Below are 26,081 nucleotides of genomic sequence, written 5' to 3'. Positions count from 1 at the left end.
TTCGGTTCTAAAGGGCAACAGTAGCTGCTATAATATGCAAGCTCTGTATGTGCTTTAGGGTTAACCCAAGCCAAGCAGTTTGGGGATCCCTTTCTTATATTTATAAGTATTGCCCTCTCCAAATTCCTAGCAGCACAGGGATTAAAAATCCCTTGCAAGAAAAATTATCCCCTTCCAATAGGCCTCAAACTGATGGCACTAGAGTTTATGCACATCTCCACTTGCTAGTGTGTGTGGAGGGGCAATCAGTCTTTTTTGTCCACTGATGTTCCACAATAGCATGTCTGATGTCTATTGGCCTTCTTTTGTTGGGGAGGAGATACCTCTTGCGATAAACTACCCTGACTGTGGGGTTTTACAGTTTTCGCAAACTTTTATAGTTGCAAAGCAAACATGGAAATATTACCTTATAACATAGGATACAGATATTATAAGTAAGATTAATATAGGCAGCCTCCTGCAAGCATTTCATGAAGTCTAAACACATTCTTATAACTCTAATATCTATTTTAGCAATACTGAAACAAAGCCGAGGCAGACTGGTTTCCAGCTATGCATTTGTCAATGTTCAGTGAAGCCGAGGGACCTTGGCATGAGCTGGCACCTGGTCTGCCAGCATCACAGAGGTGGTATGCCCTTTAACTTTTATACTCTGATGGAAAAACAAGGTGCCATTTTTAGTTACATTTTAAGTGGATTTAATTTGTCTCCATGCTAATTTGATGAGACAAATCTAGAAATTTATATCCATTTTTCCTGCCAGGAGAAGCCCACTTTGCTCCATACACACATTTTAAAATTGCTTGTCACCAAAGTTAACTAATAACTATTGTCTCTAATACATATATGTCCTGTGTAGCTCTTCGGAGGATTTATCACTTCAGTTTAAGTTAGGGACTACAAGGATAGGGTAGACTTTCCAGCCTTAGGGCTTGGTCAGAAGCAGACTTAACATAGCTGTCAGATTACATCTAAGGTTTCATTGTGCTAATTTCAAGTATCCTTAAATTCTTGCTGGAAAGCTGATTTTTTTCCATCACTCTTATCCTTCTAGTAAGAACCACCCTTTCTTTTATCAAAGCAAAGGATAGTTTACAGTTTCACTTTTACTTAAAGTGGTAAGGCTTAGACGTAGGCTATGTCTACACTAGCTCTTTGGTTGGCAGCATAAGTTATGTCGCTCGGGTGTGGGGGGGAAACCACCCTTGAGTGACATAAGTTTCACCAGTATAAGCACTGGTGTGGACAGAGCTGTATGAATAGGAGACGCTTTTCCGCTGACATAGCTACTGCTGCTCGTTGAGGTAGTGTAATTATGTCAACGGGAGAGCTCTCTCCCATCAGCATAGAGCGGCTACATGAGTGAGCTTACAACAGCGCAGCTGCGTTGCTACAGCTGTGCCGCTGTAAGTTCACTAGTGTAAACATGGCTTTAGTTTAGAGTTTCTCCTCAAAAGCTGACACTTATCTCTAGTTTTGCAGAGTGGTCTAGTGCTTCAGGTGTGAGTGGTGTTTTCTTTAGCATATGCTAAATAGTGACCTTTGGTGAGAACACTAACATCCCTCACTGATAAGAGCTTCATATTTGGAGGGATTGTTATCTAGTGAATATTGGACTAAGGATCAGGAAATCTGGTTTCTATTTGTGACTCTTAGAGCAAGTTATGTAACCTGTCTGCATTTCTGTTTCCCAATCTTTAAAATGGGAATAATTATGCTTGACCACATTTATGAAATACTACATAAGAGTATTATTAGCTGCTGTATTATACATTATTTTATAGGCTGGTGATTGGCAAATTACAATACAGGGATGTTTACTTGCAGCTCTACCTGCCAAAATGTAAAGACCAAGCTACAACAAAATCAAGGATAACTTTGTGTTTTCGATTTCTTGGGATAGTCCTGTGTTGCAGATCAAGCATAATTAAAAAGAGCAAAACACCATCGGAATAACAAGGCGATAGTGGTGCGGTGTTGCTGGAAGCTTTATTTTAAAAAGCCTAAGCAGTAGAGCCTAGGCAGCTCAACTAGTAAAATCCAATTAGCACTGGGTTTGCTGATCAGCAATGAGTTCAGAAGGGATGCCACCTGTTTAGTCATTAGCATTACATTATCCTTTAGTTTTTTATTTCATCACTATACTTCAGTGTCAAAATCTTATTTGCCTTGATTTTGGCCCTGGATCTTTGTCAGTTCATGTACGCTGCCAGTATTATCACATTGCTAAACTAAAAGTGAAAGCTATCAAAAGGTAGAACTATTATCATTTAATTGGTCTGTAATCTTTTATTAATCAAATCCGTAAGGGTGATGATTTCAGTTATCTTGCCCTTACCTTGTTATACCCAACCCTTGTTATAAATCTCAGATATCTAAGTTACTATGTTTTCTCAATCCATCATATGCTATGTTATAAATAACTTCAACATTTGAAACAGGGAACAGCACTGTTGCTACATTGCACAAGAAAGAAGGGGACTTTCACGTTTGTTAATAAAGCTTCTTTCATCTGTAATGTAACAGTGGTAAATAAGCAGATGTGATGTTTTAAGTGGCAGTGATCTCTCTCATTCACTGTGATGAACTGTGCTAAACTTAATAGTTTATTAACCTGGGAACCACATTATACCTGCAAAATGGATTTTCATATTAACCCATGATTGCCACCTAATTATCCATTTGATTCCTGTTTGTTTTGCATGCATCACATTAAAGCTAGTGGGGTCTCCAGCTGTAGTTTACTCCAACTAAATAAAATGTTTGAGGCATATTATATCACACTGTTCTTAAATAGCTATGTTATTACAAACCTTAAGTCCAGTTAGAGCTAAATAATTACAAATAGCTTCATATGAGTATCAGCTAATGAAGTATGTAATACATGGAGAGCTTTCCTTTTTCACTTTTCCTAACAGGAAAAACGTGGCCTCCGAGAAGTGAGAGTTCTTGAAAACCTAAACACGATGATCTATGAGACAAATGACCAAACTCTCCCTAAATGTGAGCAGGTGATGCATGGCGATCTGAATGAAGTGTTGAAGAGATGTAAGCAAGAAGCTATTGGTTTTTTTTTTAATGTAGTATTTTAAAAGGAATAATTTGAAACAATTTGAACTCAAAATGATCCTTGCTAAAATTGCTATTGTATAATAAGTCTTAAACATGCAAATGTTTGATTCTCAGCTCTGTGCAACTTTAAAAAAGACTTACAGAACTTTGGTCTTATCCAGTTACCATACCTGTTAATGTTACTTTATAGCCTTTCCACTGCCCAACCTACTATGTAAATGGGAGGCAGTGTTGCCTGATAGATAGAACACAGGACTGGAACTTCAGTGCTCTGAGTTCAGTACCAGGCTCTGACATCCTGTGGGATGATCACAGGAAGTCACTTCACTTTTTTGTACCTCATCTTTTCAATCTTTAAAATGGAGATAATGATCTCCTTTGTAAAACACCACTGTGTGTATGTTTATTTTTTTTAAAAAAAGCTCTTAGAGCACTTTTCATCCATAGATCTCAAGGTATGGTTTTTCAAAGGAGCTCACTATCTCCATTTTAAAGATTGGGAAATGGAGGTTCAGAGAGATGAAGTGACTTGCCCATGGTAACCCCACAGGCCAATGTTAGACCCTGGAATTGAACTCAGGGCACTCCTCCAGTATTCTGTCTACCAAGCTTCACTGTCTCCCATTTGTACAGTAAGTTTGGCTGCATTTTTAAGGTCTGAAAACTCCCACTGAAGTCGATGGAAGAGCTTTAAAGTAACATAACAGGAATTAGATAGGGCCAAAATGGAGCAAAATTTCACTTTTTGTTCGCAACTTCTTTAAGTTGCGTATGGATGTGCGCATTCTCATTCATTCTCTCTCTCTCTCTCTTTCTCTCTCTCTCTCTCTCTCTCATATCTAGATATATAATTATGACAAAAGATCATTTTTGTATGTGGATACAGTGCTAGTTTCCTAGTCATAACCATCCAATTATATCTTTTTATGGCATAGACTTTATGTAATGTGCTCTCTAAGGTCTATATTTTACTAGCTTTGTCAGTGCCTCTGTATTTTATACTTTCATTTCAGCCAGCAGCACAGCCTTTCTTAGACACAAATTGGGATTAGGTAATTAGGTTCAAAATTCAATCTAGCTGTAAAATTAGGTAGTTTAGATATGTTGTTAATTATAACAAAGTGAAATATTAACTTGTAATATGTATAAATATGGTCTCTGGCATATATAGAGTAGTACACAGCAGGAGATACTACACACGTGTAGTAAAGATTGTAGAAAAATATTTATCCTTTGCATTCTTTGAGTAGTAGTATACAATTATGTAAGTAAAGCCTGTATCCAAATATATACACACTAGGGGGCATAGCAACCTTGGAATTGTCATTATCTGACTTTTGAGTGCTTGGCTGTGTAATCTATACAGTAGTACTACTGCTTTAATGATTATAAGAATAAATGAGTGACTGATAAATATTTCAGAAAACTAAGTTTTGTGTGTTGAAAGCAAGACACCTGTTGAGGGAAAGACGAGTCTGTTCCATTGTGCAGAGCATGTATGGAATATGATGTCAAACAAGTCTGAAACTGGCTAGAAATACAGTTACCACTGTTGCTAACACATTTGCATAGAGCTAGGATCACATTGTGAGGAGACTAGCTCCAATTTAAAAATGTTCTCCTTGTATAATTTTTTACTAAATCATTTATATTTGAAAAATAATAAGTAACAAAGAAATAACCAAAGCTTAGTGTTCACCCCATCTGGTTCTAGTTACTGGTATACAAGACTTTTAGATCTTTTCTGCGGTGCTGAGTAGTGCACAGTAACTTGTCAGCAATATTATGGAATATGGGCACAGGAGGACTTGGCTGCCTTTCCTGTTTGGCTTCTGGAAAGCCCAAGGGTGCAACTTAGTGCTCTGTGTCCACATAGTTAGCATTGTAGAGTGCTTCCTACAAATACTGGCAAAACTTTTCAATCCAAAGGTAAGTGACCCCAGTGGGCAAAACCCACAGTCTTTTTGCATACAGTGATAGTGTCCCAGTAGCCTCATGCGTTTTAAGCCTCTTTCAATCAGGCTTCTCTTTGAGCTAGGGCAGCTGATTAATAGACTGCAATTTGTTTGTTTCAGTGCAAGCAGCCAACCATAGGATCCTCACACTCCAGCAGAGGGAGCAGGAAGAAAGAAAGGTAAAGACAGATGGGTGGATTTATAGTGTAACCTAAATATAAGACTCTCAAACTCATCCACAGCAAATCTGCTTGTTACCTAAAAATTCTTCAGTAAAACATGATTTAGGAATACATTTTTACTGTCATTTGCTAAAAATGCAACTTTCTTTGGAATGACATCTGCAGCTGTAAGAAGGAGCTGAATAAAGCAGCCAGCAGTCTGTGTTATAGGAGCACAAGACTGATAGAGCCACCAGCTCCTCCCTCACTCTCCAAATGTATGGAAATGTCTTAAAATTTCCTTTTCAATATTTTCCCCCTCTTTGCTCAGAGTGGTATTTGTCACATACAGGAGAAATTAAAAAAACAAAACAAAAAAACCCCACCTTATTTTCTGTGGAACAAAAAACACTCACGAATCTACCAGAATGGAAATGTAAAGCTTTCCTGGTTAGCTGAAAACAGTGAGCATGTTATTGCTTGTTGAAAAGGAAGCATTTCATGCTTGTGCACTGGTTATTTAATGAAAGGCCATATTATAGGAATATGTGAATCATTGGAATCCCTCAATGGGCTGCACTTTGCTTGTTTGAATTACATCTACCCTAAACCTCAAATTTGGAAAATTGTACAAGAAATTAGTTTCCTATGGTACATCTGCATTTTCCCATTTCACCTTTCATGATTGTATTTCAAAATGGTATTTTATAATTCTGTAGAGATGCAGAAAATGCCAGAACTGCCATTCTGGCCTAGTCGCATGAACTAAGACGTGCAGTGATGTGTAACAGCAGGTGTTCAGATTTTTCCTTCTTTTTCCTTGCAATATGTCATGCTTTTCATGATCATCAGAGATGGCTAATCTAGCTGCAGTAGAGTACTGGCACTGTGTGAATAGTATCATGTCATGGGCCCTGCCAACATTTAGGTTCATTGTACCTAACGCTGAAATGTAGCTAGGAAACTAGATAAACCTACTGCCTCTTGTAGTTCTGCTATTCTTTCTGAAGTGAAATTGAAAAAGGTGGCTTGCCCTGTTTCAGAATGTTCATATTACTGTATCTCCCTAGTCAAGTATCAAGTTTATAGCTGGAGCACTAATCACAGCTACAGTTAAGGTTGTGTGCATGTTTCTTTTAAGGTATGGTAAAACTTTAACTTCTTGGGTTGAAACTTCCCAAGTCTGGTCACTATCAGGGATGGTGACTTTTTGTTTATTTTATTTTAATTTGAATAAATGATTCAGCCACTTTAGAGAGAGAGAAGAATGGGACAAAATGCTTTCCCTTATTGCATGGTTGTTTTTTTTTGTTTTTGTTTTTTTACAAACTGTTTTGGCTTTTTCTATAGCGCTAATGTCAAAATGGCTGGCATTAGCAACTTGAAAGTAGTTGGGGAAATACTTCTCATTGAGGAGGCAAGTGCACTTTGAGTGTTCCAATGAAAACTGGTCTTGTTTGTGGTATTAGTTTGAAAATACTCTCTCCACTTGTACAATTCCACTTAGCTGCTATTATGAAACTTCTAAATGAAAGAGTGCGGTACTGTGCATACATATCTGATTAATTTAGGTGTAGAGTGATTTTTGTGTGCCACCAGAGGTGTCCATTGTACAAGGAAGCACTGTATGGGCTCTCATCCTCATCCATAACTGGTGGTCTAGTCATATAGTTCCAGGTTGTGGAATGTGTGGTGTTTTTTTTCTTTTTTTTCCCTTTCCCCTATCCTCAAAGATAGGTAGGAAACCATAAAAATATCCATTAAAAAGTTTTGAGAACATGCCTGTGAATTGCATAATTCTTTTTTCTTTCTAATTTTTTTGTGTGTGTATGAGGTGGAGCAGTGCTTGTAGATCAGATTACCTAACATTTCCAAGTATAAATCCCCATTTTCAATTGCTTTTAATTTTAAACATTGGGTGAAATTTTCCATGTTTGGTCTCTGCCTCAGTTTGAATCTTTTTAATAGTTTCAACAAAAATAGTTCAACTGTTTCAAAGAGTGAGGTTAGGGGAAAATGGGTATCTTTGCCAAAGTGTGGGTTTTTTGGTTCATGTTTTTTTTCATGTGGTTGTGGTTTTGGCATTGCCAAAAACGTAACACATTCAGAACACGTATCACATGTCTCAACAGTACTCTAGAAGATCTCGATTTTGCTGCTGACAATAGCTTTCAATGACAGTTCAGCCAATATGCAAGTAAAGACCTGGGAGACTGTCCAGCATCGCATAAAACAGGGTTAATACTTACTTATGAAAAATAAATCTGAGAAACCCAGCAACACCCAACTCAAGTATTTGATTTATGAGGCAAAGGAATACAAGAAGTGAGTCAATTTTCATACCTTGATAGTAAAGTGCAAATCAGTGGCAGTGCCCACAAGGAAATAACATCACAAATTGGCATGGTGGAGGCTGCGTTCACCAGTTTAAACAAGATTTGGTCATAAAGAACAAACTGAATCTTTAACTCAAATGTTGGTTCCATCTTAATGTAAGATGTGACAACTGGAAATCCACCAAATGGTACAGACAGATATCTAAATGCCATGCAAAACAAATGCCTTAGAAAAACACTAGGTATTAAATGGAATCAATGTATAACAAATACCATGATTTGTCAGAGAGTTCAGCACCTTTTTATCTGTGAAGTTCCCAGAAAAGAAGATGGATATATTTGAGACATGTTAAGAGTGAAACCAGAGAGTCCACCATGTCGTGTGTGTGCTATTGGACAGCTGGAAGAATATGCAAAAGGGGTTGACCAAAGGAATGCCTCCAAACACCACTCATAGGGAAACTTATGGGACTGAATGACAGCGAACATGCAAAGAGTGAGTCGAGATAGACAGACAGAAATGGCACAGCCTTGTTTGTCCACTAAGCAACGTTTGATGCAGGAAGGGTTCAGAATTTTTAATAATTAAGTGTTTTTGCAATGTAGAGCAAAAACTTAATTTCATAGGGGGATAGCAAGGTACCTTTTGCTATCCCTGTGAAAATCACTCCAGATTCTGCCAAATTAATGAACAGCCAGGAGAAATTGCCATTTCTATAGCATAGTAGAACTTGTTCAACCTGGGTGAAAGTCTATGACCTGTATTATGCAAGAGGTCAGACTAGATGATGGTCCCTTCTGGCCTTAGAATCTATTAAAGTATCACTCTCTTCTCTAATGGGTGGTCCACATTGAAGATAACAAACTATTACTGCTGTCAGAAGTTACTCTCTTAGTAACTGTAACTTTTGTGATTAGAGGTCAGTGTTGTTGGTCTTGAAATCCTTTGTCTGAACCCTGATGATGAATGATATGTGATGGTGGTTATGATTGCACACAACAGAAATTCTGAGGTTTTTAAAGTTATTTTAATAAAATAAAACTAAGAATGTGGCAAGGGTCCTACAAACAGCCTAATTGATTATGCAACCCTGCATCAGGAACAGGCAGTCTTAATTCTAGAATTTCTTGTCTTCTGAGTGCTTGGCTTTGCAAACTTAATGTTTTTAAAGTATTTGTTTTACATGGAAAAGAGATATAGATATAATCTCCCTTATCCCATTCATTGCAAACGTTTTTAGAATATGATTTATATATTCCTTTTTTTTTGCCGATTGGATTCTTATGCCATACCTGTCACTGTGGTACCTGATCATCTTGAAACCCATAATATCGTGTATGTACAAGGAGCCATAGTGGAGTTGCATATATAACCTTAACTCTGATTTATCTTGACTTCTGAGTTTCTAACAGTGCAACCTTACCACACACTTAATGTAGCTTTGCTTATGGAATATCTTTTTCATTTGCCAATATAGTTGCATTGGTGTGGCTTAATTCACTTCAGCTTCAGAATTTAACAAAGGTCATAACATGGCTTTCTGTTTTTAAATGTCATCTCTTCCCTGCCACTGTCGCTTAGAAACTGCAAATGGTGCTAATCCAACTGTTTTGGACATTAAAAGACAGTTGAGGATTATTTTATTTAAAAAAATTGGACTTGAAAATTCTTATTCATTCTATCTCTGGGTAAACAAAATACATCTATATTTTATTCTTCCTATGAGTGTCATTAATTTTTCTGCAGAGCGATGTCACAGAACTTTATATAAAAGTGTGTCTTTTTAATACATTTTCTTTTTAAATGGCTTTTTTTCAATTTTTTTTTAATTAAATTTTTGCCCAGTACCACATTGCCATGAAATGCTGTGGGCATATTTGAACAGCAGGAAATTATTGGCTTGTCTAATACTTAAGACATAGATCCTTAATTATAGCTAACCAGGAGTTAAAATATGACTTTGCCTAATGATTCCTGGCTACATATCCTAGTACAATACTATGAATTATGTAAGACTTATTTTCTGATCAGGTGTAGTTGTGTGTGCATATATGAACTTGCATTTCAGTTCTTCCACACGTAGGGAGGCATTGGCATATCATGTGTGTTGACATCTTAGACACAAGGATACAATACTACAACAATTTAGGTCAGGATGCAACTTATTACATATATGATGATGCATTGTACTGTGGCCAAATAACATCTGTAAAGAAAATCATGGGGCTTCTGGTGTGTGAATTCTTTGATCATTGGATTGTGATTAGTAGGTAGTGCTGTCTTTAATTTACTTAGGTCTGACTTAATTTGCTTTTTGGAACATTAGAATGTGCATTAAAAAATTGGTAAGCGTTCTATTTTAACATACATTTTAGGAACTAAGGACTTAAATTATAGAACTTTCTAAAAGTTTTTTCAGTACAATGAAAGAATTTCTGTACAGGCAGTCTCATGCTGTTGAATTAGGATTGTTGCACAAATGACAATACAGAAGTGAAGAGTTAAAATTAGATTATACTTTGAAAAACTACTCTGTAAAAAAACATTAAAGTGAGTTCATTCTTTGTGTTTCTTATCCAGTGTCAAACATTGTCAGTTTTCAAGTTAAAATGTCTTTTCTAACTGGCAGCCCTGTAAACTTATGGTGAGATTTGAAAATCAAGTTGGTTCTTTCTGGTTTATTCATCCTTATTTGCAATCCAGAATCTGCAATTGGAAGTTTTAAAACTTTTCTCTAAAAATACCCCTACTCTCCTGGGGTGGTGGTGGTGAGGAGTTTATTCTGCTGGTTGTGTCTAGGCAAGAATATAATCAAGCTCACGTTCCAGTAGCTGCATTGGTTCCACAGTGCTAACAGAAATATGAAGTAGTAAAAGCTTATAGAAAAGTAAATAGTTGTTACTGTGACTACATATAAGGAACAAATCTGAGGGGGAAAGGTGCTGTTTTCATAGTTGCTTTTATTAGTATAACTGCACTTTAAAAATGTAGGCGTCATTTATAACTTTGCAGTAGCAAAGGCTTTGAATTTAACAAGTCAAAAGGAGTTTTCTAGATGTGTTGACATTTTTTGAAGATTACAGAAAGTCTAATCCTTCTAGCTCCTAGTACATGAATATGAATTTATTCAAAGTGCTTGATGCATTTTTAGTTTTAGTTTTGTTATTTGTAATAGACACTTCACAGCTGGAGTTACCTATATTGTAAAGGAACTTCAAGTTAGCAATATCTTAAGTTTTGTATGCTTAGGAATGTGCCACTTCTAATTATCTGTGGAAGTTCCCTGCATTATTATAGAAGGGGGAGTGACTTCCAAAATACAAACCTTCCATGCTACACATAATTCCTTGACCTGGTGAATATAGATGGTTCAGAAATTACATGACACAGTAACAGTATGCACCTCAGCTGGGGAAATAATGAAAAACTAATATGTTTGCTTTCTCATTTACTTCACCTCCCCTCCAATACGCATAGTGATTAACTACTAAATCTAATAACTTCACTGCCTAGTAAATCAATCCGCTGTGTATTAAGTTCTTCAGGTACCTTGCCTATATAAAGCCAGTATTTTTATGGTATATGTTCATATTAACATTTTAAAACACTAGTAGATTTTCATTTTTAATTTATTTCCCTTTCCTTTCAGAATATATAGGCAGTGGAAGCGCAGCTTCCCACAAAGGTTGTAGTATTTACATGTTAAGCCTGCTCTGTTTTATTATTCTGTGTCCAGAGGTAGCTGAATTTCCATCCAGATCTCCCAGTCTTCAAATATTTATTATCCCTTAAGACAGGAAGAATAAGCTTTGGAAAACATTGGTTCTCATTTGGACAGTCTATATTTACACATGTGCAGAATTCCATAAAGATCTTTTGGTTTGTTACTTGAATTTAAATATCTACAGAAAAATATCAAATGCTTGGGTTATAGTAAATATTTTCGCTTCTGTGGCACGTTAGAACAGATTATAAATGTATCTATCTAAATTTAACTTTAGCTTTGTAGAGGAGTCAAAAAATAAAAATTGAAAATTCTGGAAATGAAGAATCCAGGATATTTCTTGCGGGCATTGCTGAAATTACAAATTAATGTTGTAAGGCTCCCACTCCAGTACCCCAGTTGTTCAAAGCAGAGGTCCCAAAACTGTGGGGTGCACCCTCCCAGGGGGGCACAGAGGAACATTCGGGGGACGCATGGTGGTGTCTGGGCCAGCCCCCATCAGCGTCAGGGAGGGAGCATTACACTTCCAGACCAGCTCCTCCTCCAATCCTCTTCAGAACCCAGTCCTGCTCTGCCTCCAAGCCTTGGCCAGCCCCCAAGGGGCCAGGGAGGGAGCGCAACGCTCCGACTCCAGTCCAGCTCTGCCCTCATTCTCTCTCTGCTCCCATCCCCAGTTCCACCCCCAGCTCCACCTTCAGTCCAAGCTCCACTGCTGAGGAAGCCTTGGCTGTGCTGTAATGGAGGGGGACGCAGACATGTTCTGTTACTGGTGGGGGGTGGAGGGAGTGCAACTGGAAAAGTCTGAGCACCACTTCACTATGGTATCCACAAACTTCAGAGAGTTGATTTCCACAGACATAAACCAAATTAGCTGAAAGTGTGCTGTGAGGAGCTCAAGCACATGAAGAATCTAAGATTGCTGTTTTTACAGTGGTTCTAGCTCCTGCTGACCTGAAATGCCTGGCCACCAGACTGCTAGGCTAACGTGTTACGCCTTTTAAATAAATAAATAAATAATGCAGATGTCAAAATTTCAGTCAACATTACCACTGGAACTGTGATGCACATGAGCTTCCTTCCATAAAATCCAGTTTATACCACCATGTTCACAGTACAGGCTGATTAGCAGGAGTACTTAGCACATACATGTGTCCTTAACTGGGTGGGCATCTTGTATTCTTTTTCAGGGCTAGGTCCACAGATCCTCAGTGTAGCCTGTCTGTAGATGTAGGGGGTTAGAATCAAAGCTGATTGGACAGTTGATGAGGGACTAGCCCCTGCTTTCCAAAGACCCCCCTCAGTTTTGTTCTGCCTCCTGTAGGTACTGGCACGGAAGTGGAATCCAGCACCAACTACAAAAGAGCAAGAGATCTTTTGTTAATTAGTAAATTGAATAATCTTTGGTCTAATTTGGATGTATTGGTCAGCTGCTGGACATCAAAAAATCTTCCACAAGATATTTCTACTCTATGAAGTATTTCTGCATCTGGGCAAGATAAAGGTTCTGGTCCTTACCAGTCTTTCATGCTCTTTATTCTATACTGCCTTCATCTCAGACAATCCTTTTTCTCCCTCAGCTCTGTAAAGAGTTTTCCTGGCTGCAGTCTCAGCCTTTTATCCTTCAATTCAGGATTTAATGTGTTTTCTCACATGCTACAGTGCCAGGATTCCTAAAATGCCTGCTTCATGTGTTGTCTTCCATCTGGGAGCTAATGCTGTCTTGGGACTTAAATGGGTTTGCCAAACTAATGGAACCACCACTTGACATGTGGTTTGATTGCTCTCTGTACCATATCCTACCAAAGACTGTTCTTAATGATAATCACATTGGCCCAAAGAGCTTATGAGATGTAGACACTAATGGTTGACCTACCGCAGGGGTCGGCAACCTTTCAGAAGTGGTGTGCCGAGTGTTCATTTATTCACTCTCTAATTTAAGGCTTCGCCTGCTGGTAATACCGGTACATTTTAACCTTTTTAGAAGGTCTGTTTCTATAAGTCTATAATATATAACTAAACTACTGTTGTATGTAAAGTAAATAAGGTTTTTAAAATGTTTAAGAAGCTTCATTTAAAATTTAAATTAAAATGCAGAGCCCCCCGGACCCGGGCCAGGACCCAGGCAGTGTGAGGGCCACTGAAAATCAGCTCATGTGCCGCCTTCGGCACACGTGCCATAGGTTGCCTACCCCTGACCTACCGTATACCATGTTCTTTCTCACCCGAAGTTCCCTTTTTTACGTGACTTCTGATTTCCACTTAAATCAGTCTAACATGCTTGTGGTGAACCTCTGCTTCCACCTGTTTCTCAGCTACATGTGGGAACAGTAGGTTGCATTGTCTAAATGTCAAGAAGACTCTGAATTCTTATCTGAGTAAGATTAACCTGTTCTGTAAATCACCCAGAGTATGTATAGCACATGGAGATTATGCCAGGGGCCAGTGAACTTCCACTCCAAGACTGTCAAATTGGATCAGACTCTGCATCCACACTTGAGTAAGCAGGGATGCTAATGCCAACTGGCCCGAGGATGCATTCCTCCTTGTCTAAGGTGATCTGTATTGCATGTCTCAAATGTCTTCCAACATGCAGGGTATATGCAAAGCTGCTGCCTGGAATTCTATCCATATTTTACAGCATTACTCCCTGGAGTTAGCATTTCGATTTGTGTACTCAACTTGGGAGAGTTAGACCTATAATCTCTTTCAAGCAGTCCTCAGACCCTCCTCATTGTGGTCTACGGAGCTGCTAGTCACTCACCTACTTGCATGCATTTTCAAAGAAGGACAAAGTAGATACTTACTATACTAATTGGGTCTTTGAGAAAATTGACTGCCTGGGTCCACAATTCCCATCCTCCTCCCCCACTATTTCAGAGTTTTACAATAGGTTCTTTAGTGAATGGAAGAAACTGAGTGGCATTTGGTGCTATGCTGGTATATTCTCAAATGGGGAAACATAAAGACATAAACATATGGATACCCAGCTCTAATGGACACTGCTATTGGAAAGTTTTGAAATTGCATGTATGGGTGTACATATTCCTACACCATGAAACTGTGCAGGTAGGAACTACAGTCATGTTGGTAAGTAACCATCTTGTATCCTCTGTTGTTACCCACGGTTCTTTCAACCCAAAGCTCTTGGTAACTTTTACTCTGTGCGAGGAGGTGTCAGGAAATAAATCAGGGGAGACATGGCCGTCCGACCGATAGATGGCTGGCACAAACAGGACAACACACGAGTGCTTTCACTTAAAACTACACTTTACGTAGTCTTAAGCACTTGCACACGTCCTCAACAAGATTAGTAAAACACCCCCAGCCCTTGATAATTACCAAAGCTGAGTGTGGCTTTCGAGTGACACAGCGGCAGGCTTCCGGTGGCCAAATCTTGCGGTCCCCACCGGCAGACGGAAGGTGTATCCAGAGGAAGAGTCCAAAAAGAGTCTCTGAATGAGTCCAACTGTCTCAAGCTTTTTCGCCTTATTTATACATTAGTAATAGAATGACGTGTCCCTTAAAGACACCTTGTTAAGTAAGCAGTTTCAATGATCAAGCAAGAGGCTCCTCTGATTATTGATTAACCAGGTGTGGGTCTTTCCAGAGTTTGCAGCCTTGAGACCCCAACAGTCATTCCTGAGGGTACATCCTGCTCTTTTAAAATGCATGTATCAGCAACTTCAACACAGTTCTTATCAGGAAGGACGCGGGGTCAAGCTGCCCTTTCTGTGGCACCCAGAATGCCCTCTCTTCCTGCCTTGGTCAAGCTGAGATTGCTGAATGGCCAATTTACAGCTTGCTGACTAGGCCGCCTTTAACAATAAGCCATAGTGGTTTTAGGAACTTTACTGGTTTGCCAAAGTCTCCCCGTACACTATAGTATATTCTTGTTTTAATTGAAATTTTCTTTATTTTAAACAAACTAGACTAGTTTTCCTTTGTTGGCCATTTATTTCTGGTAACAAACAGTAAGGTATTTCTTCAACACATGGATCTACGTACAAGTATCAATATTCATTGACAAAGGATAGTTTGTTTGAGCTGTCTTTATCCTTTCTACAGTGACATCTTTTCTTAACTAGTTTTCCAGCTGACATGACCGAAGCACGGGGAAGTGGTGATGTATTCAGGTTCCACAGTGAGCTAGTAAACGTTTCCTGAATGCCAGACTTCCTAGTATTTCTGAGAACCTATAGCAATTGCAGAATGAAACATTAAAACTTCTGACATTTTTATTCATCACAGTTTGTTTTAACTCATAAGAGAACTCAAGTAAGTGCTCATATAAACAAATTGAGATTTAAATGTCTGGACATAAAGTTTGGCTGCCTGATGTCATACCTGTATCAATAAACTCTAGTATACTAAACACTCTTTTTTTAAATTTGTAGCTTACATTAGCAATAGGAGAGGCTATATTTGTCTGGGAGATTATTGCATATCTTGAGTAATCAGTCACCTTTTAATGATATGCACTGTAAAATCCTTGTGCTGTGTAGCTTTTACTCAGCATGATGTGAAAATCAACTAGTGCTTCAAAACAGGGAGTCTTAATTGTCAGCACTAAGAGGTTAGTGCTTTGTCTATCTTATACATTAATACATATGGTTACGTTTATGCCCTAGGCTTGCAAGTGGTTTGACTTTGAGGTGTGAGAAATATGAAGTGAGGGTATGGGGTATGGAAGGGTTCCCAAGGAAGAGAATATCTCAATTGGAAATAATCTGAAATAACATTCCTTTAAGATGAAAACAACTTAGTACTTTTCCACAATCTTGCAAATTGTCATGAAAATTTACCAGGACATGCACAAAATGGACTTGTACCTAGGCTGTTAACACACACATTTTATTTTTGTGGCCATCAAAAATTAACTTGCCTTAAATCTTAAAATATGGTATTGATGAATTTGTATAATGTTTTGTTGTACCTAGAATTCATAGTATCACCTAATAACATTGACTTGTGAAAATTCACCTGTTTATACTAAGAGTCACTCAAGTGTGCCTTATAGATCAGATAACTGGAGTTGGTGTGGGTGTGGGGCAGTGTATTTTTGAAGAAAATTCTTGTATATATCTCTAGTATGTTATATGATTGATCATGTCTATTTTGAAAAGCTTTTAAATCTCTCTGGTTACTTAAGGATGTTGTTGGAAAGTGTGAAATGGATTTTCACATTTTAATAAACTACTTTTACTTGTATCAGAGGGGTAGCCGTGTTAGTCTGGTTCTGTAGAAGCAGCAAAGAATCCTGTGGCACCTTATAGACTAACAGACGTTTTGCAGCATGAGCTTTCGTGGGTGAATAAGAAGTGGGTATTCACCCACGAAAGCTCATGCTGCAAAACGTCTGTTAGTCTATAAGGTGCCACAGGATTCTTTGCTGCTTCTACTTTTACTTGCTGTTTCCCTCCTTTAGGGATTAGGTGTTTTTAATGTTAATGTACTTAAGTATTTTGTTTAAGGATGATATAGGGAATAATATAACCCTTATCTGCAAGCTAATATTTTTTGCATGTAGTACAGTACTAAAGGGAGCTAGTGTACTAATCCCTCTAGTTTGTTAGTATAGAATGTATCAATGTTATTTCTGAATTCTACGGAGAGATCCTCCTAGTTTTTATCTATGCAGTGACTAAACTGTGTTTGGTGAAAGATTCTTCCTCCCTTCTGGTTCTTTTGGAACATAGTGTTAGTTAACAAGGCTGGAAAATTTCCATAAAACAATTAAGGCGAGAATAAACTCCAAACATTTCTCCTTTCTCTCTTGGCCCGGGTCTACACTACGAGTTTAGGTCGAATTTAGCGGTGTTAGATCGATTTTAACCCTGCACCCGTCCACACGACGAAGCCATTTTTGTTGACTTAAAGGGCTCTTAAAATTCTCCTCCTTGACAAGGGGATTAGCATTGAAATTGACCCTGCTGGATCAAATTTGCGGTAGTGTGGATGCAATTCGACGGTATTGGCCTCCGGGAGCTATCCCAGAGTGCTCCATGGTGACTGCTCTGGACAGCACTCAACTCAGATGCACTGGCCAGGTAGACCAGAAAAGCCCCGTGAACTTTTGAATTTCATTTCCTGCTTGGCCAGCGTGGTGAACTCATCAGCATAGATGACTATGCAGAGCTCATCAGCACATGTGACCATGGAGTCCCAGAATCACAAAAGAGCTCCAGCATGGACCAAACAGGAGGTACTGGATCTGATGGCTGTATGGGCAGGCGAATCTGTGCTATCAGAACTCCGTTTCAAAAGACGAAATGCTGGAATATTTGAAAAAATCTCCAAGGCCATGAAGGACAGAGGCTATAACAGGGACCCGCAGCACTGCCGCGTGAAACTTAAGGAACAGGCAAGCCTACCAAAGAACCAGAGAGGCAAATGGCCACTCTGGGTCAGAGTCGCAGACATGCCGCTTCTATAATGAGCTGCATGCCATTCTAGGGGGTGCCCCTACAACTACCCCACTCCTGTGTATGGACTCCGTCAATGGATTTTCACACAACAGGGATGTGGATTTTGGGAACAAGGAAGATAGTGCACAGCAAGCAAGCGGAGAAGCCGTTTTCCCCGACAGCCAGCAACTGTTTTTCACCCTGGATCTAGTACCCTCTCAGTCCATCCAAGGTGGGCTTCCGGACCTTGAAGGCAGAGAAGGGACCTCTGGTAAGTGTACCTTTTTGTAAATATAATACATGGTTTAAAAGCAAGCCTGTTTAATGATTGATTTGCCCTGAAAACTTGGGATGAATTGGTGGCCAGTACAGCTACTGGAAAAGTCTGTTAACGTGTATGGGGATGGAGCGGAAATCCTCCAGGGACATCTCAATAAAGCTCTCCTGGATGTACTCCCAGGGTCATCTGGTTGAAATAGGGGAATTTTATTAAGGGGGCATTCAGAGGTGGCTGTTCCTGCTGGGCTGTTTGCCTGTGGCTGAACAGAAATCATCCCCGCTGTTAGCCATACGGTGCGGGGAGGGGTGAAGCGATCATCCCAGAGAATTGGGAGTGCGGGGGGGTTAGTTGGGTTTGTGCTGCACATTAACCTGAAAACCGCAGCCCCTCCTTTTAAATGGCCAACCCAACAGCCAAATTCTGTTGCCCACTGGCCCTGCGTGTGTGATCTCTCACACCAAACTGGCAGGCCCTCAATATAAGAGGCAAAATGTGACCTTTTAAAGAAAGCATACGTTCTATGTAATGTTAACAGCTTGGTTCACTGTGAAAGAGTCTACCCATTGTTCCCTAAAATGTGTCTCTTCAAATACTACTCCCTTTTTTTCCTCCCGCAGCTGCAAATGTTTCAGTGCTCCCCGTATCATCTCCATCCCAGAGGCTAGCGAAGATTAGAAGGCGAAAAAAACACTCACAACAAAATGTTCTCTGAGCTCATGAAGTCCTCCCACACTGAAAGAGCCCAGCAGAATGCCTGGAGGCAGACACTGTCAGAGTGCAGGAAAGCACAAAATGAACATGAAGACAGGTGGCAGAAGCAAGAGGAGAGATGGTGAGATCAAGATGATCGGTGGTGTCAGGGTGATGAGAGGCGGCAGGAAGCAATGCTTAGGCTACTGGAGGATCAAACTGATATTCTCCGGCGTATTGTTGAGGTGCAGGAAAGTCATCAGGAGCACAGACCACCGCTGTAGCGCCTGTGTAACCAACTACCCTCCTCCTCAAGTTCCATAGTCTCCTCACCCAGACGCCAAAGAACGCGGTGCGGGGGGCCTCCAGCCACCCAACCACTCCACCCCAGAGGAATTCCCAAGCAACAGAAAGCTGGCATTCAGTAAGTTTTGAAGTGCAGTGTGGCCTTGTCCTTCCCTCCTCTGCCACCCCCCCCCCCCCCCCCGGTGCTTCCCTCCTCTGCCACCCCTCCCAGGCTATCTTGGCAATTATCCCCCCATTTGTGTGACGAATTAATAAAGAATCCATGAATTTGAAACAACAATGACTTTATTGCCTCTGCGAGCAGAGATCAAAGTGGGGAGGGGAGGGCAGTTGGCTTACAGGGAAGTAGAGTGAACCAAGGGGGTGGGTTTTCATCAAGGAGAAACAAACCAAACTTTCACACCATAGCTTGGCCAGTGGTGAAACTGGTTTTCAAAGCTTCTCTGATGCGCAGCGCGCCCTACTGTTCTCTTCTAACCACCCTGGTGTCTGGCTGCACGTAATCAGCAGCCAGGCAATTTGCCTCAACCTCCCACCCCGCCATAAACATCTCCCCCTTACTCTCACAGATATTGTGGAGCACACAGCAAGCAGTAATAATGATGGGAATATTGCTTTCACTGAGGTTTAACAAAGTCAGTAAACTGTGCCAGCGCGCTTTTAAACATCCAAAGGCACATTCTATCACCATTCTGCACTTGCTCAGCCTATAGTTGAACTGCTCCTTACTACTGTCCAGGCTTCATGAGCCATGGGAGCCAGGGGTAGGTTGGGGTAGGTGCAACCACACGGTGCTGCTGACTGGGAGAGCAGCCTGAGGCAGAAGCCTCCAGCTGGCATGATATACCAGGAAGGATTGAATCTCCATTAGATGAAACTTAAAGAAGAGAATGACCTGGAGTCATTCCCGTTTTTGTCTAGGCGCCCCCTACTGACCTCCCTGAGGTCGGCCAGAAACACCCATGTCTGCCCAGGGATCCCGACCAACCTAACCAAGGTTGGCCAGGAGCACTCACAGGACAACGACGACGGTTAGCAGTCGTATTGCAGTCTGCCGTCCGCAAGGCAAGGCAAGGCAAGGGGATGCTGCTGTGTAGCACTGCAGTACTGCATCTGCCAGCAGCACCCAGGAGACATACGGTGACAGTGAGCTGAGCAGGCTCCATGCTTGCCATGGTATGTCATCTGCACGAGTAACCCAGGAGAAAAGGCAAGAAACTATTTTTTGCTGTTGCTTTCACGGAGGGAGGGGGGCCTGATGACATGTACCCAGAACCACCTGTGACAATGTTATTGCCCCATCAGGCATTGGGAGCTCAACCCAGAATTCCAATGGGCAGCGGGAACTGCGGGATAGCTACCCACAGTGCAACGCTCCGAAAGTCGACGCTAGCCTCGGTACTGTGGACGCATTCCACAGACTTAATGCTCTTAGTGGGGAGACACAATCGACTATATAAAATCAATTTCTAAAAAATCAACTTCTATAAAATTGACCTGATTTCATCGTTTAGACATACCCTTGGAAGCTGTGAGATAAAAGCCATTTTGTTGTATGATCATATTTTTTTTTTGCTGCTTCACTTGATATATGAACCAGAGTAGTTTCAAGTTGCTGTATGTGACTGATAGTATACCTTAAGGTTGTGCAGTCCTTTGGTTTTTTCACCATAGGTGAATATCGATTTACCTAGTAAAATTAAGTCAAGTACCAAAGAACCTTCTTCTTATTGCTCATGCTGTCATTCTTAAAGACCAGCTGCATAGACAAGAAGCTTCCTGTTAAGGCTTAGTAATGTACATAGTCCTGTTATGTTTTTATGTTGAGAGTAATATTGAATTTCCTGGCCAGAAGTGAGAGTATTAATGACAGAACTAGCAGTTGGGTAAATTAGAATATAATTTTGTAGGTGCGTTGATGGAGATGGTTTTGGGTGTCAGTGAATAAAATGTTAGACTTAAGGCTGACGGAGTCATGCAGCTACCTCTTGGTAATGCAGACATTTTGGGGGGAGGAAGGGAACTCCCTGAAACAGTAGGAGAAAACATGGGCTATGTACTTTTTAAAATTGTAGCATGTGTCAAATGTGCAGGACTGACAGCCCTGGAGACCCAAATCCTCCATTCACAGGAAGCAGCAATGCAAGCTTCTGCATACATTCCCACCTTGTGTGCCTGGGCCTTCAAATAGAGGGGAAAGAGGATAGTTCACTCTTCGTGCCCAGGACTTCCATTTTTACCTGCTGAGACTGCCAAAGGTATGTCAAGGCAGTGTTCTTTGTGATATGGGTACCTGTCCTCTTGAGACCATAAACTCATTTTATACAGGCCACTCAACAGCCATCAAATAGCATTGATTTAAGGGTTTTACTGAGTTAGGTCAGTGCTTGAACCTGTGATCTAGAAGTGAAAGGCTCAATACCCCCAAACCACTGAGTCTCTTTTTTTTGGGTTGAAATTTCCAGAGCATTATATGTCTGGAGAGAATGAACACACTACTGTGTACTGTTTGTCACCCGATCATTCCTGCTTGTTTGCTGTGGCATAAGCTAGTGTTAATGTCATCTTTGCGTTCTGATTTTTAAAATGTATAGTATTCATATCTTCATATTCGTATCTTCAAGTCTCCGTTTATATTGTGGATCCGTTTACAACCCTGTGGACTCATTTTTATTTTGTGCATAAAATCATTACTCTATGGAAGTTAGGACAATTCTGTTAAGATATATTTACTTTCTCATTAGTACACTGCCTGTATTTATTTAAACGGTAAAAATTACAGTAATTGTTTTTCAGTATTAAATTGTTTAATCCTATTTGATCATATTTTTGAGGAACCCAAAGAGCCTGGCTGTTAATGTCACTTTGTCAATGTCTTTCTTTTAGGCCAAGACAAACTAGAAAGACCTGTTTTGGAGCAGAAGGAAAAAGGGTGGGGAAGGAAGCAACCTTCTGCCTTCTGACCAGTGGTTTTTAATATCCTAAATCGTTTGGGGAGCCTTAGATATAATATTATATCTAAGGCTCCCCAAATGTCCAGTGGTTTTATCAGCTCAGTGACTTTATACATGGGTGGAAATGGTACTGCAGAACATGGTGATACTTGCTGTTTTCCCTGCAAACCATTCATGTCATCAGGGGTGCAGTCTAGTCCAGTCTGAACTGTGGTTATTTACAGGTAGGCACTTTATAATCATTCAGATACAGTATTAATAACTGCATAAACAATTCATTAACACTTCAAAAATTGAAAAGGTGTAGAAATTCCAGCTCTTTGGTGGGACTATAGGTACATATTTTTTTAACAGCTGCTCTGTTTTGTATAGGAGATATGCAGAACTTTTCAATGAGTGATACTGTAACAGTACTTTTGAGTGCTATGTAGTAAAATTAGCATGTTCACACCATGATTTATTTTTGCATGAAAAAGCTAAATCCATAATATGGAGAAATAAAAACAAGCTAGACATCATGTAGTGTCAATCCATCTTAATTTGCTAAAATATTGGATAAATATGAGTTTGCATAATTGTACTGCTCCTATGCTGAACTACTCTATGTAGAAAATAGTAGCTGATGGATAGAAAATGCTGATATACCTTCACCCATGGAGGATCAACAGAACTGAAGTGCTGTACAGAGTTGTTGTGATTTCTGTGTTCTTGGAATAAAACACTAGAAGGTCAGGCTATTACTATTGCTTACAAATATTCGGTAAAAGCTCATCTTTTAATGTCTGTACACCTTTCTTTAGAACTGTCTTCCTTTCAAGACAAGGAGGTGAACAGAATCCCATTTACCAAAAACAATGAGTAATGTGGAAGCTTGAGGAAAAATTACTGATAGTAAATATGTATAAAAACCATTAGGCACAGTGAGAACTTCTTGGCTAAGAGAGAGAAACAATCTACCAATTCCCAAAAGTCAAAATATGAAAATAAGAACTACAAAGATGGTCTGTCTTTTCCTTTGACCTTAGAGGTTCCTTCAAGATTTGTTTCTGGTGGTAATATAGAACCTTACCATTATAGTGTTTTAGAAATTTTTTTTGTTACTAGTTTTAAAATGTCCATTGAGATATGTAAACATGTTCTTGTTTCAATTACCAAAACACTAATTTTTATACAGAGCTTGGTGTGTAAGGTAATGACCAACAGAAAAATAGAACTAACACAATGAAGGATGGACTGAAGTATACTAATGTACACCTCTACCCCAATATAACACGAATTCGGATGTAACGCGGAAAAGCAGTGCTCTGGAGGGGCGGGGCTGTGCACTCCGGCAGATCAATGCAAGTTTGATATAACGCGGTTTCACCTATAACATGGTAAGATTTTTGGCTCCTGAGGACAGCGTTATATTGGGGTAGAGGTGTATAGTACACACTATTTTGTTACCCATCTTGGTCTGTTGTACTACATTTTGAGGCACTCTATATTTATAGTTGTGATGGGATTTCAGCCGTTGTAAGAGGCAATGATTTTGCACTTGTCCTTGTGATGTTTGAAGAACCACCTCTGTTTTTAGCTTCCAGTGCTGGAAGTCAGGAATCCTCAGTGCAAATGCACACAGTAAATGAACACATTTGATGCCCTAAAATTCTACTTTATTTCTCTCTCTCTCAGATGGGAAATATAGTGGGCACAATATTTTCCAATATCAGCCTTTTGTAACACAAAGTAGATGTATTTTGAAAGCATTGTTAAGCCATAGGTGATTCTATCTTTGACTTTGCTGTGCCAGGCATAGCTCCGTGGCTGGTCAGAAAGAACTGGGCTAAGACTTTTTTTTTTTAAAATGAGCTGGAGTTTACTTAAACAATTCCCCTTCCAAACTCTAAGCCATGCTGAAATAGCCAAAAAAAATCTTGCTTAAATGATTAATTTCTCTGTCTGAGGGTCTGGCCAGTTTCTTTCAACATGAACAAGATAATGCTGTGTCCATTTCCACTCTACATATCTGCAGTGTACGTAACCAAGATGGAGATTACAATGAATAGCATATTCCTGTGATCAAAAGTGCTTTTTTAAAACAAAATGTGGGCAAGTGGAGTAGGCCATACTAAGATCAGGAGTAGTGTTAAGAATAGTTTTTCCAACATCAGATAACAGAAATTACTTGGATTGTAGCTGAATGGAAGTGTTAGCTTTAGAGTTTGATTATTATTTTTTTTCTTTTTTTGGTGACTAGTCTAGAAAGGAGGCAAGTTGCCATTAGTTCTGTGGTGAGGCTGCATGGTTATCACTTTTCTTTTGATTTGTGCAGTGTGACTAGATGAATATAACTTTTACTTTCTGATGCTGGAATGAAAGTTGGACTCTTTAATATGCTTGCTTTTGTAAGGTCATCAAATCTGCATTAACCCACTGTCTTCATCTAGAAACGGTTTCTATAACTTCCCTTTCTCCTCTCAGCTTCAGACTGACACGCTAATGGCTGGTGAAAAGCAGCGTCTAGCCCATTGGGAAGTGTTCATGAAAGACCAACACAACAAACGAGCAGAAGTGGATGAAGAGCACAGAAAAGCTATGGAGCGCCTTAAAGAACAATATGCTGAGATGGAGAAGGACCTGGCTAAATATTCTTCTTTTTAAGACCTTTTTCATTGTTGTTGTTGTTTTGTGTGCCAGTACTCTCTTGCTTCAGACTTATCAGAACAACACTGAGGTTCTTTCAGAAAGCCTAATCAAAATAGAGGTTAAAAAAAACCCCCACATCCTGCTGTAACTATAACAAAAGTTTGATTTAGCAAGAAGAGTTTTGCATACCTCCAACTTTAAGTGCCTCTACAAGCTTGTTTTGTTCAAGGTGATTAGTGTTATCATTATCTTAGTTTATAGGACAGGCAGGTCTAGAAATGGAGTAATGCCTTTATACCATGGCTACATCAATTTCGGGAGTTGCAAACTAGAATTCCTTGGCTTGTGAAGACAGGAGGAAGTCTGCGGGAAAGAAAACAAAAACTAAATTATCTCTCTGTATAAGGCCACAGCCCTGCCATAGAGAGCAGGTATTATAAATGCAAGCCATGCTTGGCTGAAATTAGGATGTACACACTAGTTAACAGTTATTTTGGGAAAACCAGCATGTCTTGCAAATCAGTGGATTCTGAAAGGCTAGAATGCGTTACTCAGGTACAGTTACAGCTGCACTGTTATGAAGTCGAGTTGAGATATTAATTGCTCTCTAAAATAGGCACCACAGGAGTGGCTGTGAGGTCACAGGAAACCATGATTTTTCTCTGTGTAACTGGCTCATAGCATTCTTGTAGCTTTACACTCCTAAGAATACCTCCCCCCACCCAAACCACCTAAAAGTAACTTTTAAAAGTATATCAGTCCTTCCATTAGCCTTTTATCAGGTATGGTATTTACCTTAAGTATTTGTCCTGCCATTGGTGCACTCAGTAGGATGAGCAGTGCCCACCTTATTCGGACTTATTACCTAAAATCTGTTGTGATAACCTTAATACAGTTGAGGAAAGATCTTTGTTTTTGTCAGCATGGCAGTCAAGTAAGTGGCATTAAAAGTGAAGCATCTGCAGTATTAATTTGTGTTCTGATTAACAGGAGTATTTGCGAGCTCCTGTGATCACTGTGGTCTTTTCTTTTTATTTAAAATCTTCATGTAATAGCAATATAACTGAATGACTAGCTTAATTATCCTTTTGTAAACCAAGTGAAATTAAATGCAATAACAGAATGAAACTTGATGCAAGCTAACCTGAGAGATTGGAAGATCTTTCAAGTATTATTTTAAGTACTATGCAATATAAAATAAAAACAGGTAAAAATAAACAGAACTTGCTCATTATCTGTGTTGGAATTGCACTATGCAGACAATGGTGCCTGTGTAAATTTATGGCTTGGTGTCAAGGCTCCATTCCTGGCAGCAAGTTGATAATGTGATTAAAGTTAGCAGAGGAGATGGAATAAGTATTTGAGATTTCTTTCAATAACACTGAATTCCTGCCAAACTGCTCTATCCGCTACTGTAGGCCTGACAGCTTCATCAATCATCATCAGGTACCTGGACTGAAAAGAGCACTTGCTGACACTGGAGCATGGTGGAATGTTGTTAATTCTGTTGTGGATGGAAAAAAAATAGATGGCTCCAAAGTATTCCACATATAAAAAGTGAGGAGAACCT

The 26,081-nt window shown here is 39.6% G+C and overlaps 1 protein-coding gene across 1 annotated transcript in view; it reads left to right on the top strand.

The window, feature by feature from the left end:
* BLOC1S5 (biogenesis of lysosomal organelles complex 1 subunit 5) overlaps positions 1 to 25,859 on the top strand; it is a 33,060-nt gene extending 7,201 nt beyond the window's left edge. Inside the window, exons 3-5 of the mRNA XM_039526368.1 lie at positions 2,919 to 3,048; positions 5,148 to 5,206; positions 24,347 to 25,859. Coding sequence (XP_039382302.1) covers positions 2,919 to 3,048; positions 5,148 to 5,206; positions 24,347 to 24,526 — 369 coding nt within the window. The 3' untranslated portion in view covers positions 24,527 to 25,859. The remainder of the gene's footprint in view (positions 1 to 2,918; positions 3,049 to 5,147; positions 5,207 to 24,346) is intronic.
* Positions 25,860 to 26,081: the final 222 nt, after the last annotated feature.

The sequence above is a fragment of the Mauremys reevesii genome, linkage group 2, assembly GCF_016161935.1.
Source record: "Mauremys reevesii isolate NIE-2019 linkage group 2, ASM1616193v1, whole genome shotgun sequence".
NCBI classification, from domain to species: Eukaryota; Metazoa; Chordata; order Testudines; family Geoemydidae; genus Mauremys; species Mauremys reevesii.
This window is presented reverse-complemented; position numbering and strand designations above follow the sequence as displayed.